We start from the raw sequence: 13878 nt of genomic DNA on the forward strand, positions 1-13878 counted from the left end.
ATATGATTTTTATCGATTAAACTAGCTGTAAATCATCCTTTATCAGGAGCCATCATAAGAATTATTCTTAAACTAGTTTGTGTTTCAATCGAGATTAAATTTTATTAAAATTATACTCCACACATTAATATGATGTATTTAAGAAAATTTATAATAATATTTCATGGCTTCTTAAATTTAAAATGAAAAATTAAACAAAATATTTTATAATAGTGAGATTTATAATAAACTTGCATGCGATTTTTATCAATTAAACTAGTTGTAAATCATCACTCATCAGGAGCCAGATTATTTCTAACAATTTAGTTTGTGATTATTTTTTATTAATTAACTATTCTTTTTTATTAGGATAACTTGGCCTATAAATAGTGGAAGAAAAACAAATAATTTATTAAAGAGACAAGGCAAAAACAGCCCCATGGGAAAACAGCTATGTGGGTCAAATTATTCAGTCTTGTTTATACTTTATTTGTGAAGTAATTTTCCCTTCACATTTTTTTAAAAATTATCCAATTAAGAAAATAATAATAGAAATAATATAAAATGCTAAAGAGAGCGTCTGACTGCAGGTGGGCCAGCCTATTTATAGAACACTGGGCCCACCAACTCAATTCATGTGGAAAAATGTGGGCCGTACCTTCCGCGTGGTCTGACCCAAATCAATTCATGTGGACCCACCATGGCTAATTTTTTCTGGCTACAGTAGCAATCTCATTCTAATAGATTTTGTCGGGAGTGTTATGCAAGAAATTAAAAATTTATTTCTACATGATGGTTTGTCTAGATATGAGAATCAATACTATTTCATGGATTAATTTATTTTTTTATATACATGTATTAATATATTTTATATAAATTTAAAAATAAAAAGAATCGTTTAAAAACTAGATATAATCAGTATATTTATAATTATCAGATAAGTCTTTAAAATTATATTTATATCTCATATTATTATTTATGTGATTTAATACATGATATACATGTAAATGGAAATACAATATAAATATTTGCACGGTAGATTATATATATAAAAAAATATTGGCGAGATTAAACCTCAATCCATATCCAAGAATTGAGTGAGCATCCTTTCTTTTTTTTAATGTTAATGTCATAAATGTGGCATATGCTATTATTACTTTGACAACTCATCATATTATAAAATATAATTAATTAATTTACTGTTACTATAAGCAAAATTAATACCTTCTGAAAAAGCATCACTGCTTCTCTTCTCTGCAACAACTCAGCCTTTGTTGTCTTGTCAAAACAACAGAAACATTCCTCATTCCCTCTCCTCTCTCTCTCTCTCTCCGTGTCTGGTCACCGTGAAGAACAAAAGTCAAGAGTAGGAAACCATGGCAGGCAACAAGTTTGCAACCATGCTGCAAAGAAACACACACAAACTCACTGTAATTCTAGTGTATGCAGTTCTTGAATGGGTCTTGATCATTCTTCTACTCCTCAACTCTTTGTTCACATATCTGATAACCAAATTTGCCAAATACTTCGGTCTTAAAAAGCCTTGCCCTTGGTGTTCCAGGATTGATCATGTGTTGGAGCCCGGAAAAAACACCTACTCTTATAGAGATCTTGTGTGTGAGAGTCATGCAACTGAGATTTCCAAACTGAGTTATTGCTCAAATCATCAAAAACTCGCTGAAGCACAGAATATGTGCTTGGACTGCTTGGCTTCTCGGCCAAATCACAGCGATCAGTCTGGTGGGATGACAAGGAGAATTGCTCTCTTTTCTTGGGTTAGCAAGGACGCTATTGCAAATGGTGAAAATATTGTCAGGTGTTCTTGCTGCAATGAGAATTTAAACAGCAATGTCTACCCTCCTTATCTGCTGTTCAAGCCTTCCTGGGATGCTTTGAAGTATAGCAAGAAAGGAAATCTGATCGTAGAAGAGATGGATGATGTAAAGGATGGAATTTACTGCAAGGAAATAAGCAAACCTGATAGCTTGACACATTATACTGACCATGAAGACAGCAATGAGATTAAAAGAGATCATAGAGAAGGACAACAGGAAGATGAAGAGGCCGCAGATGGACATCAAATGCTATCTGAAGTCGGAAGTTTTTGCCTCAAAGATGCAGTGGGGGAAGACTGTTCAAGGTCTGTATCAAACTTGCATTATGATGAAAAGGAAGCTCACATTATGGAGCAGGACTCGTATGGTATGAACTCTATTCATCAAGGATTTGATGACAATATGATTGAATATTGTTTTGATAAAGATAATTCTCTTGAAATCATCAATCTGCATTTGGAGAGAAATCTTGGCTGTGACTTTAGTCGCTTAATCCCAGTTGATTTGATTGATTCATCAACCACTGCAAATCAAGAAACATACAACTTAAAGGAAGATCCTGCAGAGGAAATTCATCAAAATGGAATTTCTGATTCTGCATTACACAATGAAATGAATAAAGAAGAAATGACAAGTTATGCAGAAGTTGAAAGCATGGGAATAGCAGTGGATTTCTGTGAGAAATCTTCAGTTTCAGATTTCACAGAGATGAAAAAAGATTTGGACGGCAAGGAACACGAAAAAGTTACTGCTCCAGAAGAATCGCTAACATTATCGCTTGGTGGAAACAGTGTTGACATGGAAGAAACAGTAGAACCAGATGAGCTTCCAGGTATAGAATAACTGTTCATTTGCTTGTCCAATCTATATTTTTTTCATGAACATTATTAGCTTAACCAATGTTGTGCAACTATCTAATCAAAAGCAGCTTATGAGGTAGAAATTAATGGCTCCAACTTGTTTACCGATCAAACCAAATCCAAGGACTTCATAGAGCTTTCTGATTTTGGAACCAATCAAGCTCAAGAATCAACAAGATTGCCATGCCTGCAAGAAGATCAGTCTTCTGAAACGGACAATGAAGCTGAGATCCCAGATGCCCTTGAAAGTAATGAGCTTGGTAAGCAGAATTCCATATCTTACCTACTCTAATAATGCTTGCTCAATTTAATTACAACGATCTGCAAAACAAGAAGCAAATCTAATGCGATTTTGCTATACTAGGTCCAAACGACACAGAAATTTCTACCGAAGGAGAAAAAATGTTGTCAGCTGATGATAACCAAATGGGTATATTATCTTCGCATTTGGAGTCTAATGAAGCTGAGGAGGAGAAGTTTCCCGAGACACCTACTTCTGTTGACAGTGCTCACTACTTGCATAAGAAGCTTATGCTATTCGAGAAACGAGAGTCAGGGACCGAGGAATCCTTAGACGGAAGTGTGGTAAGTGAGATGGATTTTGGCGATTCCGTTCTTACTGTTGAAAGGATGAAAACAGCTCTTAAAGCTGAAAGAAAAGCTTTCGGAGCATTATATACAGAACTAGAGGAAGAGAGGAGTGCCTCTGCAATAGCTGCAAACCAGACTATGGCTATGATAAACAGGCTTCAAGAAGAGAAGGCAGCAATGCAGATGGAAGCATTGCAATACCAGAGGATGATGGAAGAACAGTCTGAATATGACCAGGAAGCCTTGCAACTTCTAAACGAGCTCATGATCAAGAGAGAAAAGGAGAAGCAAGAGCTTGAGAAAGAGTTGGAAGTGTATCGCAAGAAGGTTTTGGACTATGAGGCTAAAGAAAAACTGAGAAATATTAGAAGAATCAAGGATGGAAGTATAAGAAGTAGAACTTCTTCTGTTACATGCAGCAACACAGAGGATCTTGAAGAGCTATCTATTGATCTTAATCGTGAAGCAAGGGATGAAGATGGAGGCAGCAGCTTTGGAAACCAAGAAAGTGGTAATAATAATACTCCAGGTGATGATGTTGTAAATTTGCAGGAAATAGCACTGGATTGTGTGAAGCAGATGACTGCTCTAGATGATTCCCTGGTTGAATTTGAGGAAGAGAGGCTGTCAATTTTAGATCAGCTCAAGGTTTTGGAGGAGAAGCTACTCCATTTGGATGACAATGACGATATTGAGGATGCGCATTCGGGAGAGCAGTCCTCAAATTATAGCGTTAAAGGATTCGGTGAAAGCTATGAAATGAGCACTCCAGACGAAAATGAGATTTCAATTGAAACGTCAAAGGATGGACGTTATCCCGAGAGGAAAACAATGAATTCGATGGCAAGGAACCTCCTTCCTCTTCTGGATGATGCTGCAGATAATGAGACTGAAGAAGGGTTTATAATCGATGAAAATGTTGAATCTGAGTTTGTTGAAATGGAAAACTCTTTGCTTCCCGAATTTGGTCTAGACGGCAAAAAACTAGCCATTGAAGAGGAGGTAGATCATGTTTATGAGAGGCTACAAGCTCTTGAAGCAGACAGGGAGTTCTTAAAGCATTGTATGAGTTCAATACAGAAGGGAGACAAGGGGATGGATCTTCTCCAAGAGATCTTGCAGCATCTGCGTGATCTTAGGACAGTGGAACTCCGGGTGAGGAGCTTTAGTGAGGATCCTCTGAAGTAAAGTTCCTCCTACCAACCATGAAACAGGAGACGAGGTAAGTTCTATCTCTTTTGTTGCTAGTCATTCCAAGCTCCAAGCTAATTTAAAATCTCATTTAACAAAGTTTAACAATACAGCAGGACTTCATATATCAACACAGTATATTTGTTTGACAATCCAGGTCCCTTTCTCATGGATGAGAGGGGGAACTTACTCCACATCAAGCGCAGGCCCAAGAGTTTGAGGAACTTAATGTTTTCTGCAGAATGCCAGGATATCTCCTGATGGAACAGAGGATTCCTGGTCTTTAGTTTGTTTCGGTCAGTGAATGATATTCACATACAACAAAAACTGAAGTCTGCCACCAACTTCTAAATGGTCTCTTTTGGGCTCTACTGAAAAGGTGTAAGCCCAAAATTTTGCAGTATCTCCTCCTAGCAGCCTTTTCCCAGGCAAAGGAGAAGGGCCAGAAGGATTGCACAAGCATACCTGGTTTGATTGCATAGGTTAGGTTACTTGCAAAGTAGACTAAGGTTTATATCTACCATTTTCAGATCATATTCTTTTGTTTCAGACAGGGAAGGGTTGAAGGGGATGGGAAGGAGGATTAAGCCTTCCTTCCAGGTTTTTGCATTGGTTATGTCATATGGGTTGAAATACCGTGTCAAGAATTGTGAGTGGTGGTTGCCATTAATGCTTTTTGTTGCTTTTATACTTCCCTGGCATGACAATATTGAGATTTCGACACATTTCCAGACTAAAAGCAGAAATTGCAACCATATTTTGTTTATTTCATTAATAGATCTTTCTGTATCTTCAATGTATTACATGTAAAACAATTGAATTTCCCCATGCTGAGTGAAGAAGAATCAGCCCTGAATTTAGAGAAAAAACTAAGATGTTTTTAGATGGTAATTCATGTATGGCAAGATTTGCAAAAAACTCATCCTCAGTGGAATCTATTTTGTCAGGCATATTAGCTTCCAATCAGACTGAATTATCTCAACTCAGTCTGCAGTTCTTCCAAATAGAATGTTTGTGGTATATGGATCACATTCCATTTGAAGGCAGGCATTGTCCTAGTGAGGTGACGCGATCCAATCAGCAGACAACTGTTAGGAATCTCACAAGCTATATATTAGGAATGGATAATCTGTATACATTAACTTTTCAATTGTAAAGCCTAACTTAAAGGATGATAAACTATAAGGTAGTAATTGACTTCTAAGTTGTGAGAATGACTGTAAGTCTCTTTGTATAAATATATGATGTGATCAATTATACAATCATTCCAGCAAATTCAATTTTCTCTTTATATTTACATGGTATCAAAGCAGAGTAATATCCTAAATTCTATCACCGCACCCTTCCTTTCGTTCCTAAACAAGAAAATTATCAGAAAAAACAAATACTTCAATGGATAATTCAAAAGCAAATCTCTCATATCCTTATTCCACTTATCATTCATATCATCCAAGATTAGTTCAGTTCTCAAAACCCTTAAATGGAGACAATTATTCTACTTGAAAAAGGGTCATGACTTTGGCCTTAAACTCCAAGAATAAACTAGGCTTTGTCAATGGCTCAATCAAAGCCCTCTCGAAAGAAATTAATCATGAATATTATGTAGCCTAGTTTCGATACAATGATATGGTTCATTCCTGGATTGTCAAAAATTGTAATTCAAAAATCTCAAACAATGTGATCTATTATTCAACCGTCCATGAAGTTTGGGAAGATCTTCATGAGCGATTCTTCCAAAACAATACACCTTGCATCTTTGAAATTCAGCGGGACATTGCTTGTCTTCGGCAAGAACAACTCTCGGTTTCTATCTACTACACGAAATTAAAGGTTCTATGGAATGAACTAGCTTTCTATAACGACACAATACACGTAACACAACAAGATCAATGAAAAATGATGCAATTCTGATGGGGTTGAATGATTCTTACAGTGCTATTCGCGAACAAATTCTCCTAATAAATCAGGGGTCAAATTAAAAAATTAAAAGTTTGTTGATTAATTGAGGGTTAAAATGCACAATTTCATAACCAAGAACTAAAATAAAATCAGCGATCAACTTTAGTGTTGACAATTGAGTTTGATAGAGGTGAAATTGCATGAAATTAAAAGTTTAGGAGACAATTATGAGTGCAACTAAAAGAAATTAAAAGAATAGAGACTAGAGTGAAAATTTTCATATCCCAAATGAAAAATCATAGTTTCTAGGGTTTAACCTAGGCGACAGGTCATTCGACCACTGTTTAGCTTCGTCTTTGGCAGTTTTAGTTGATTGAGAAGACACTTTCAGACAAATAAATATGGTGTCTCCGATCACCTCTAGGGCTGTAACAATCACCATTCAACTGAGAAACTCGCCTCTATAAAGATCATTTATTCATATCAAATGTTTATATATTATTTTCTTTAACGAACTCAACAATATCTTGTCCCCGATCAGCCATCACTATATTTTCAGATTCTCAGCTGAACAAGTTGGCACCTTTAAATAAATAAATATGGAGCTACAGGCTTTTAAATTGAACAAGAATAGATCCAATCAAAAGATATGCTTCTCCTCTACCAATTTCAGGTAGTCTTCAAAGATGTTTACATTGGAGTTGCTCTAACAAAACCTTAAAATTAGTCAACTCAGTCTGTCTTAACTGAGATACTCATTTCACAAAACCAATAATCTTATTCGTGTTTTCACACTTTAAGCATCCTTAGTGGGTTCTTATCAAAGGTTGGTCATATTTTTCTTAAGATCCAAAGGCTAAAACAAGCTTTTTGGTCTTCAAGTTTGAAAAAACCACCAAAATCTCCAAAAATCAAGTTTGTTGCAAAACAACCATTGTAAAACCAACATTGGTATAAAGCTCATAACTATAAAACATATTCAAAAATTCTCTCAATTTGATTAGAGGGCCATGCTTTGATGAAGGAAGATCAATCTTTGATTAAATTCTAGCTTAAAACCCTATAAATACCCCCTGAAAATCTTGATAAAAAAGCTAAGTGTAAAGTTTCACGAACTAGCACAAAGATTTCTTAAACTTTGAAAGGCCAACAAGCTTGTGAAAATAAGACTTTACAAAGGAAAGCAAATAGGGTAGTAGCTACTCTAGGGGCATGAAGGTATACTTTATAATCTAAAAATGGAATCTATGTGGCGTGCTTGAGTTTTTTTTATTGTTATTTGGTATGCATTTACGTTTACAAATATGGAGATGAAGTTTAGAATGCTTCAAAAGTAGGGTTCTGTTTGCTTTTTTGCTGCTATAATTTTTTTATTTCTTGGTTTAATGTTGTTTTCTAAGGCATTTTTTTATGTGTTTGATGTTTTGAATGTAATAAAAACTTTCTAGTTAGGTTTTTTGTATAAAAGAATTTTGTTTTTAGTTTTTGTTAGTTTGATGAATGCATTGTGAATAAATATTATTAATCCTGGGTTTACAAGGCTTGTTCATGATCAATATATGTTTAAAAAACCAATTTTGAATCCAAATTTCCTGAAGATATAAGTTGCTCAGACTTCATAATTTTTAAAATTGGAACATCTTGCATAATTTTGATGATTTGATGTTGTTTGTTAGTTCTTTTTATTCAACTAAGTTTGGTATTGATAATGTGGTTTATGAGGACCAAAACAATATGTTTAGAGACCAAAAAGACCTTTTCTAGGGTTTGATAGTGCTAGGTATATTTGGGCATTCTTATGGGTTCTAAGGCAGTGTTTTTTATGTTCTTGAAAAGAACATTATCTTAGCCTCATAATTTAAACTAATTTTGGATCAATTCATTACACTATACCATTCAAGCAACTTGACTAGAAAATAATCTAGGGTTTATTTGTATCAATAACAAGCTTTAGGGTGTTTTAATCCTAAGGTTTTGGTTTTAAATCGAAACCAATTTTGACAAAATCATGTTGAATATTTGATAATCGAAGTGAATGGATACTAGATTAGGAATCGTTGCATGATTTCTAACTTGTCAATGTTTTTGTTTTGAATTATATCTGGTCTGATTTAGGATACATATTGTTGGGTTTACCTTGGATATTCTTCATGTTCTTAAGTTGTTCTTGATTTTTTTTTTCTTCGTTTGATCCATTTTTTGTCCAAGATTTTTGTGTTTTTTTAAGTTTGATTCGTTTTAAGTTTTAATTTTAGTTTTGGTTTAGTTTTTTGGTCAAATCAATGTCTTTGGTTTAGTTTATGATCAGACCAATGATTTCAGGTCAACTTGATCGGGTCAAAATTTGGTCAAAGGTTAAGATTCTGTTTGACTGATAATATTTTTGCTAAAAGTTTTTTTTGTTTTGTTTAAAAGTGTATTTGGCAAACATCTCATATGCTTATTTTGACAATTTTGATTTAAAAAAAAAAAAAATTTTGCCAAACGTGGCCTAAAAAAATGTTTTTTGCTTGTTGTATATGACCAAATCCTTACAAAAATTGCATTTTATTTATATATAAAAAAAAGAGAGAAATGGTTTTTACCATTGTTTTTAGAAAAATTCTATGCATTGTTTTTTGAAATTTATAATAAGTTTATAAAATTCCTTAAGAATTTAGTCAATATTTCAATAACCCTAAAAACCTTAATTCCTGAAAATTAATAGTCAACTTTTCAATATAAATGCCGGACCTCCCAGTAAGCTGATATTCAAGTACCAAGAGTTGACTAGAAAATTCTCAGAATTATTTCGGATATTCATTAATTTTAATTGAGAATGTTTTTCACCATAATATATGAGTTGTGGAAAATATTTTTACCTTCTAGGATGGGTAAGCCTTATTAAGCATCTATATGAATTCTTCCTACATGAATTTACCTGGGCATACGAGCCCATAATAAATTTGAAATGTCAGATGTATTCATGAGCGTAAATCTTCGTTCTAAGCCATAGACGGACCACCAGTTAAGAACCCATCAACACCTTTAAACCATATTCAAACCATACAATATAGTTTACCTCAGGTAAGATTCACTAGAGGTGTTAATACATTTCATAACCACAACCAGTTTCTTACATTAAAATTTCAAATAAGACCAGTCCACCCGGATCTCCTATTGACCCTGAACCAAACAAGTAGGTGGCGACTCCTTGATCATGACGCCACAATGTTACGCACACACATTCTACAACTGCAATAAAATAACTATTTTACTCTTCCACTCACAAAACAAATAGTCTTGGTTTGCAGGGTTGGATTGTCTTTTCATAAGGATTTAATGGCTATTGTTATTTTTTGTTGGTCATATTACGCTTTTCAAAAAAAAAAACTAACAATCAAAATACTATAATACCCTTAAAAGAAAAGCAAAAAATAACTTGCATTCAAGAGTTTTTCGGTTATTTTATATTTGGTTGCATGATATAATTACTACTAAACCCTTATAGCCATATTTTTATATATTACAATTGAAGGGTTTTTCTGTAAATTCATTTTTAATATACACTTTAATTATTTTTATGCCTTTTGAACGAAATTTTATAGGCTACCTACCATCTAAGGGCTTTTTTTTTCTTGATTTTTACGTTATAAACAATATGAATGAGGGTTAGTTTAGTCTTTTTAGAGGTATAAAATTAATAAATAAAAATTGTCATGCATCCTGGGAGAACGCGTCTGTATGAGGAGAAGTTGTCGCATTCAAGTGATGCATGGAATGCGCTTCAGTGACCAAAAAGGCCAGATCGTTGTGTCACTAGATCTAACAAATGGTAGTGCTTCCATTGAGCTGATGAGTGTATAGTGGTTCTCAGCGGTTTGGCAACAGTCGAGTTTTTCTCCCCTCTATTTCTCTTTCATGGTCTCGGGATGCATGTTGGTCAAGCAAAAAAAAAAGTATCCTCCTATTTTAATTTTATTTCAGTAATAGTCCTCATTCTTTTGATTAATCTTTGATTGTTTTGGATCCTTTTTTTTTATTAGTTTTTTAGATTAAGTTTTGTTTGATTTTTATATGAGATTTGACCCTTAGTTTTTTTAGTTGCTATTTTTTTCTTTTCAATTTCAGCCCTTGAAATTTAATTTGATTTAGTTTTTATATCAGATGCAGTCCTTATTCTTTTAATAATTTTTTTCTTTTCAATTTCATCCCTTAAGATTTCATTTAATTTCATTTTTATATCAGATCTTGTCCTCATTCTTTTAATTATTATTTCTTTTATATTATTTTCCTAATTGATTTTTGTTTAGCAATTTCATCCCTTATCATTTTATCTTTTTTTTATATTGAGTTTTGTTCTCATTCTTTTAACTATTTTTTTCCCTTTCCATCATTTTTTTAATTAAATGCCTTTTCTCAGCTCATTCATCAATATTTTATTAGTCTATAGTTTGGATAATAATATTTTCTAGAGTGATTATCCGAGTTCCATGCCATAAGATCACAGACGTTAGATGTTATCTGGGATTGACATCCGTTTGTTATCCCTTAAAACAATTTTTTTCAATTTTGATTTTCAACATTTGATTAGTTAATAATTGAACTTCAAGTTTTTTTTAAATTTATTGGCTCTGGTCAAATAACTCGAGTCACGAGCTTAATAATTAACATAAGTTTACATTGTTTTTCAACTTATTTTCTTTTTTATTTACATTGTTCAATATTTTTTCTCTTATTTAAAACATGTTTTTATCGGCTATAAATAATTTTTTTCTTCAAATTGTTTTTTATCCAACCTGCAGCTAAATATGGGTTCTGTTAAAAACATGAATATGCCAAGACTATATCACTGATTCATATTGATTCATAAATTATTGAAAATCATAAGAATTAATTTTATCATACCATGAAGACTGTTTGGCCCATTGTTTACATACAAAGAGTAATCTATCCCATTGAGATTCAATTTCCCCTCTTTAATCATGTTCGCAACTCGACCTACAATGGAACCAATAAAGGCCACATTCCCTTATGCTCAAACACAAACCAAGAAAAAAGGACACATTTTTAGTAACCTTCGTGTGAGAGAACGCAATAAATTTGGGAGGAGGGTAAAAATTGTTTTTAAAGTATTTTTAATTTAGAAATATATTAAAAAATTATTTTTTATTTTTTAAAATTTTAATTTTAATATTAAAACATTTAAATAATCTAAAAACATTAAAAAAAATTAACTTTGACAATGGCGCACTCCCATGTGTGGGGAAGAACTTAATCTTACAGAAGTTGATATTGGTTGAATAATCAGAACAGGAAAACCCAAAAAAAGAAAGGAAATGGAAAATGAAAATCAATCTTTAATACACCAAACTTCTATATTCTCCCAGAAACCAAACAAAACTTCCCATGAAAAACTGTCAAAATCACGACTTTCTGCTGCCGAAGCAAACAAAAAAGACAATCACACTGTAAAACAAAAAGGGTCGATGAAACTAACCACATACGATTCAATTGAGTCAAAACCAAGAATAACATCAGCAACTTTCCCTACAAATCAAACAAAACAGTCATCACACCTTCCACCCTTTAAACACAAAACAAAGATCAATCCAAGAAACTAAACCACAAAATGTACTGAAATAGATCGATACTGAGAGAGAGAAGGAAACCATTTTTGCCAGGGACAAATTAAGAGAGAAGTGATGATGGCACCATAGCTGGTGACAATATTAACACGTTTGGTTCCATTGTTGAGTTGGAGTAGTACTCATGGTTTTTGTTGTCTCTTTTTCTGACCTGGGATTTTGCAACGTTACAAGACAAGATCACTGTACGTAAGAAATAGGTTATATAAGGTTTTGTTATAATTTTTTTCAACCAAGCTGTGGATAGTCTTATCTTATTTGACCAAAGAAGAAAATTTAACCTGAGTTTGATCTAAATTACCATCACACTATTAACCCAAATCAACACCGATTAATTCAATGCTCTTGTTGCAATTATACTAAATAGATAATGATGAACCTGAGCCTCTAGTGTTGCAATTTGTAGCTAACATAGCAATAATCTAGACCAGTAAAATAAAGAAGTCCCTTCTACAAGTAAGGTAGTATACGTATTACTGTTCAAATTGTAAAGGGGATCGATGCATGGCATGGGCACGTTGGTTTTTTTGTCCATATTAGACCGACAAAACAGCCGGTAGCTATAGTTCATAGGGATCTTCCAGGCCTCCGTAAAAGCTCTTCTGCAGAGCATACGGGTTGTGTCTCCTATAGTTACATCAAATCTTGTTCCTACGTTGTTGTGTGACCTTGACATTTGATTTATGAGCATTTATCGTAGATGCATGCGTGATTTGTTCCCTAGCTAGCAGGTGGGCATGGCCAACTCCCATCGACTCACCCCCTTCGCTCGGATATCCGTTTAATTCCTCGTCTAAATGATACAAAAAATCTAAGATAATCCAAGTCAATCTGTCTAGCCGATGAACTTAAACTTAAATCTATCGAGTTGATCCCATAGATCTTGTAACTATGTGACAAAACGCCCAAAGATTTACCCTAGTTAACGTTTCCAGATTGATCAGTTATTTCTATCTTAATTATAATTAGCCATCCACTCCTTTGGGTTTGAGAGGAGGAGGCGATCGAGTTTCCAGCTAGATGTTCATCGTATGGTTCCGGACATGTGTCCCACGGATACCCTCATGGACGAGGCCATTCTATAGCTAGGGGTGTCGATTAATTAACCCTCCCAGTCAAGAAAAATCATCATACATAGATAGATATATTGTGTTATTGCTGAAAATCAAGGTTTTTGTAGGTTATATATATATTAAAATGATCCTGCTGAAAGCATTATAAAATTAAATTGTTTGGGTTATTTTGGTAGTTTTGTGTATGAATTTAATTAATTAAATACTACTAAATGAATAATAAACTGGCTTTCTTTTTTTTTTCTTTTTTTCCATTTTCAAACATTTTACCTTATATATATATATATATATATATATATATATATATATATATATATATATATATAGGAAATACAAATTAAATCACCACTTTCCTTTACAAAGTGAGTGTAATAAATTTCGTAACATGAAAAAACCTTATTTCTTGTAAAAAACTGAAAATCATATCCTATTTACCAAATTATTCATATCTTTTTAAGGTATGTCATGCTGTGCATTTAAGTTCCCTTTTTTAAAAAAAGAAAAGAAGAAGAAGAAGAAGAAGCCATAGCCTAATTAAGGTCTCCCTTTTAAAAACAATTCTCCATTTCTTTTTTGTTCTTTCAAGCATTTTCTTTTAAAGTAAAACTGTAAGCTTTTGATTTCTAAATTAGAGACACAAGGTAAAACTATTAATTTAATTCTAAATAGTTTATTTTTATATAATTTAATTTAATTTAATTTATTGCTATGTTTGTGTTGATAACATAAAATAGATTTTTATTAATGATTCTAACATGAATTATTATCGGGAATTGGTTTATATATATTTGGTAACTTTGATTATATACTAATATGAAAAATA

At 33.1% G+C, this 13878-nt stretch overlaps 1 protein-coding gene across 6 annotated transcripts; it reads left to right on the forward strand.

Moving 5' to 3' along the window:
* The first annotated feature begins 1210 nt into the window (after positions 1 to 1210).
* LOC133699795 (myosin-binding protein 3-like) lies at positions 1211 to 5731 on the forward strand. 6 transcript variants are annotated; one of them, XM_062123261.1, is made up of 4 exons: positions 1211 to 2646; positions 2740 to 2934; positions 3039 to 4487; positions 5404 to 5731. In XM_062123261.1, exons 1-3 carry the CDS (start codon positions 1356 to 1358, stop codon positions 4451 to 4453), a joined length of 2901 nt encoding a protein of 966 aa, XP_061979245.1. In that variant the 5' UTR covers positions 1211 to 1355; the 3' UTR covers positions 4454 to 4487; positions 5404 to 5731. The 6 variants fall into 6 exon arrangements, with proteins under 6 accessions (XP_061979245.1, XP_061979242.1, XP_061979243.1 ...); XM_062123258.1 differs by lacking the exon at positions 5404 to 5731 and adding an exon at positions 4570 to 5144; XM_062123259.1 differs by lacking the exon at positions 5404 to 5731 and adding an exon at positions 4573 to 5144.
* Positions 5732 to 13878: the final 8147 nt, after the last annotated feature.

This window comes from Populus nigra, chromosome 7 (assembly GCF_951802175.1).
Source record: "Populus nigra chromosome 7, ddPopNigr1.1, whole genome shotgun sequence".
Lineage (NCBI taxonomy): Eukaryota > Viridiplantae > Streptophyta > Magnoliopsida > Malpighiales > Salicaceae > Populus > Populus nigra.

Coding starts and splice junctions, on each gene's coding strand:
- LOC133699795 (XM_062123261.1), top strand. CDS start 1,356: ATGGCAGGCAACAAGTTTGCAACCATGCTGCAAAGAAACACACACAAA. Junction 2,647..2,739: donor AGAACCAGATGAGCTTCCAG/GTATAGAATAAC, acceptor TCTAATCAAAAG/CAGCTTATGAGGTAGAAATT. Junction 2,935..3,038: donor CCTTGAAAGTAATGAGCTTG/GTAAGCAGAATT, acceptor TTGCTATACTAG/GTCCAAACGACACAGAAATT.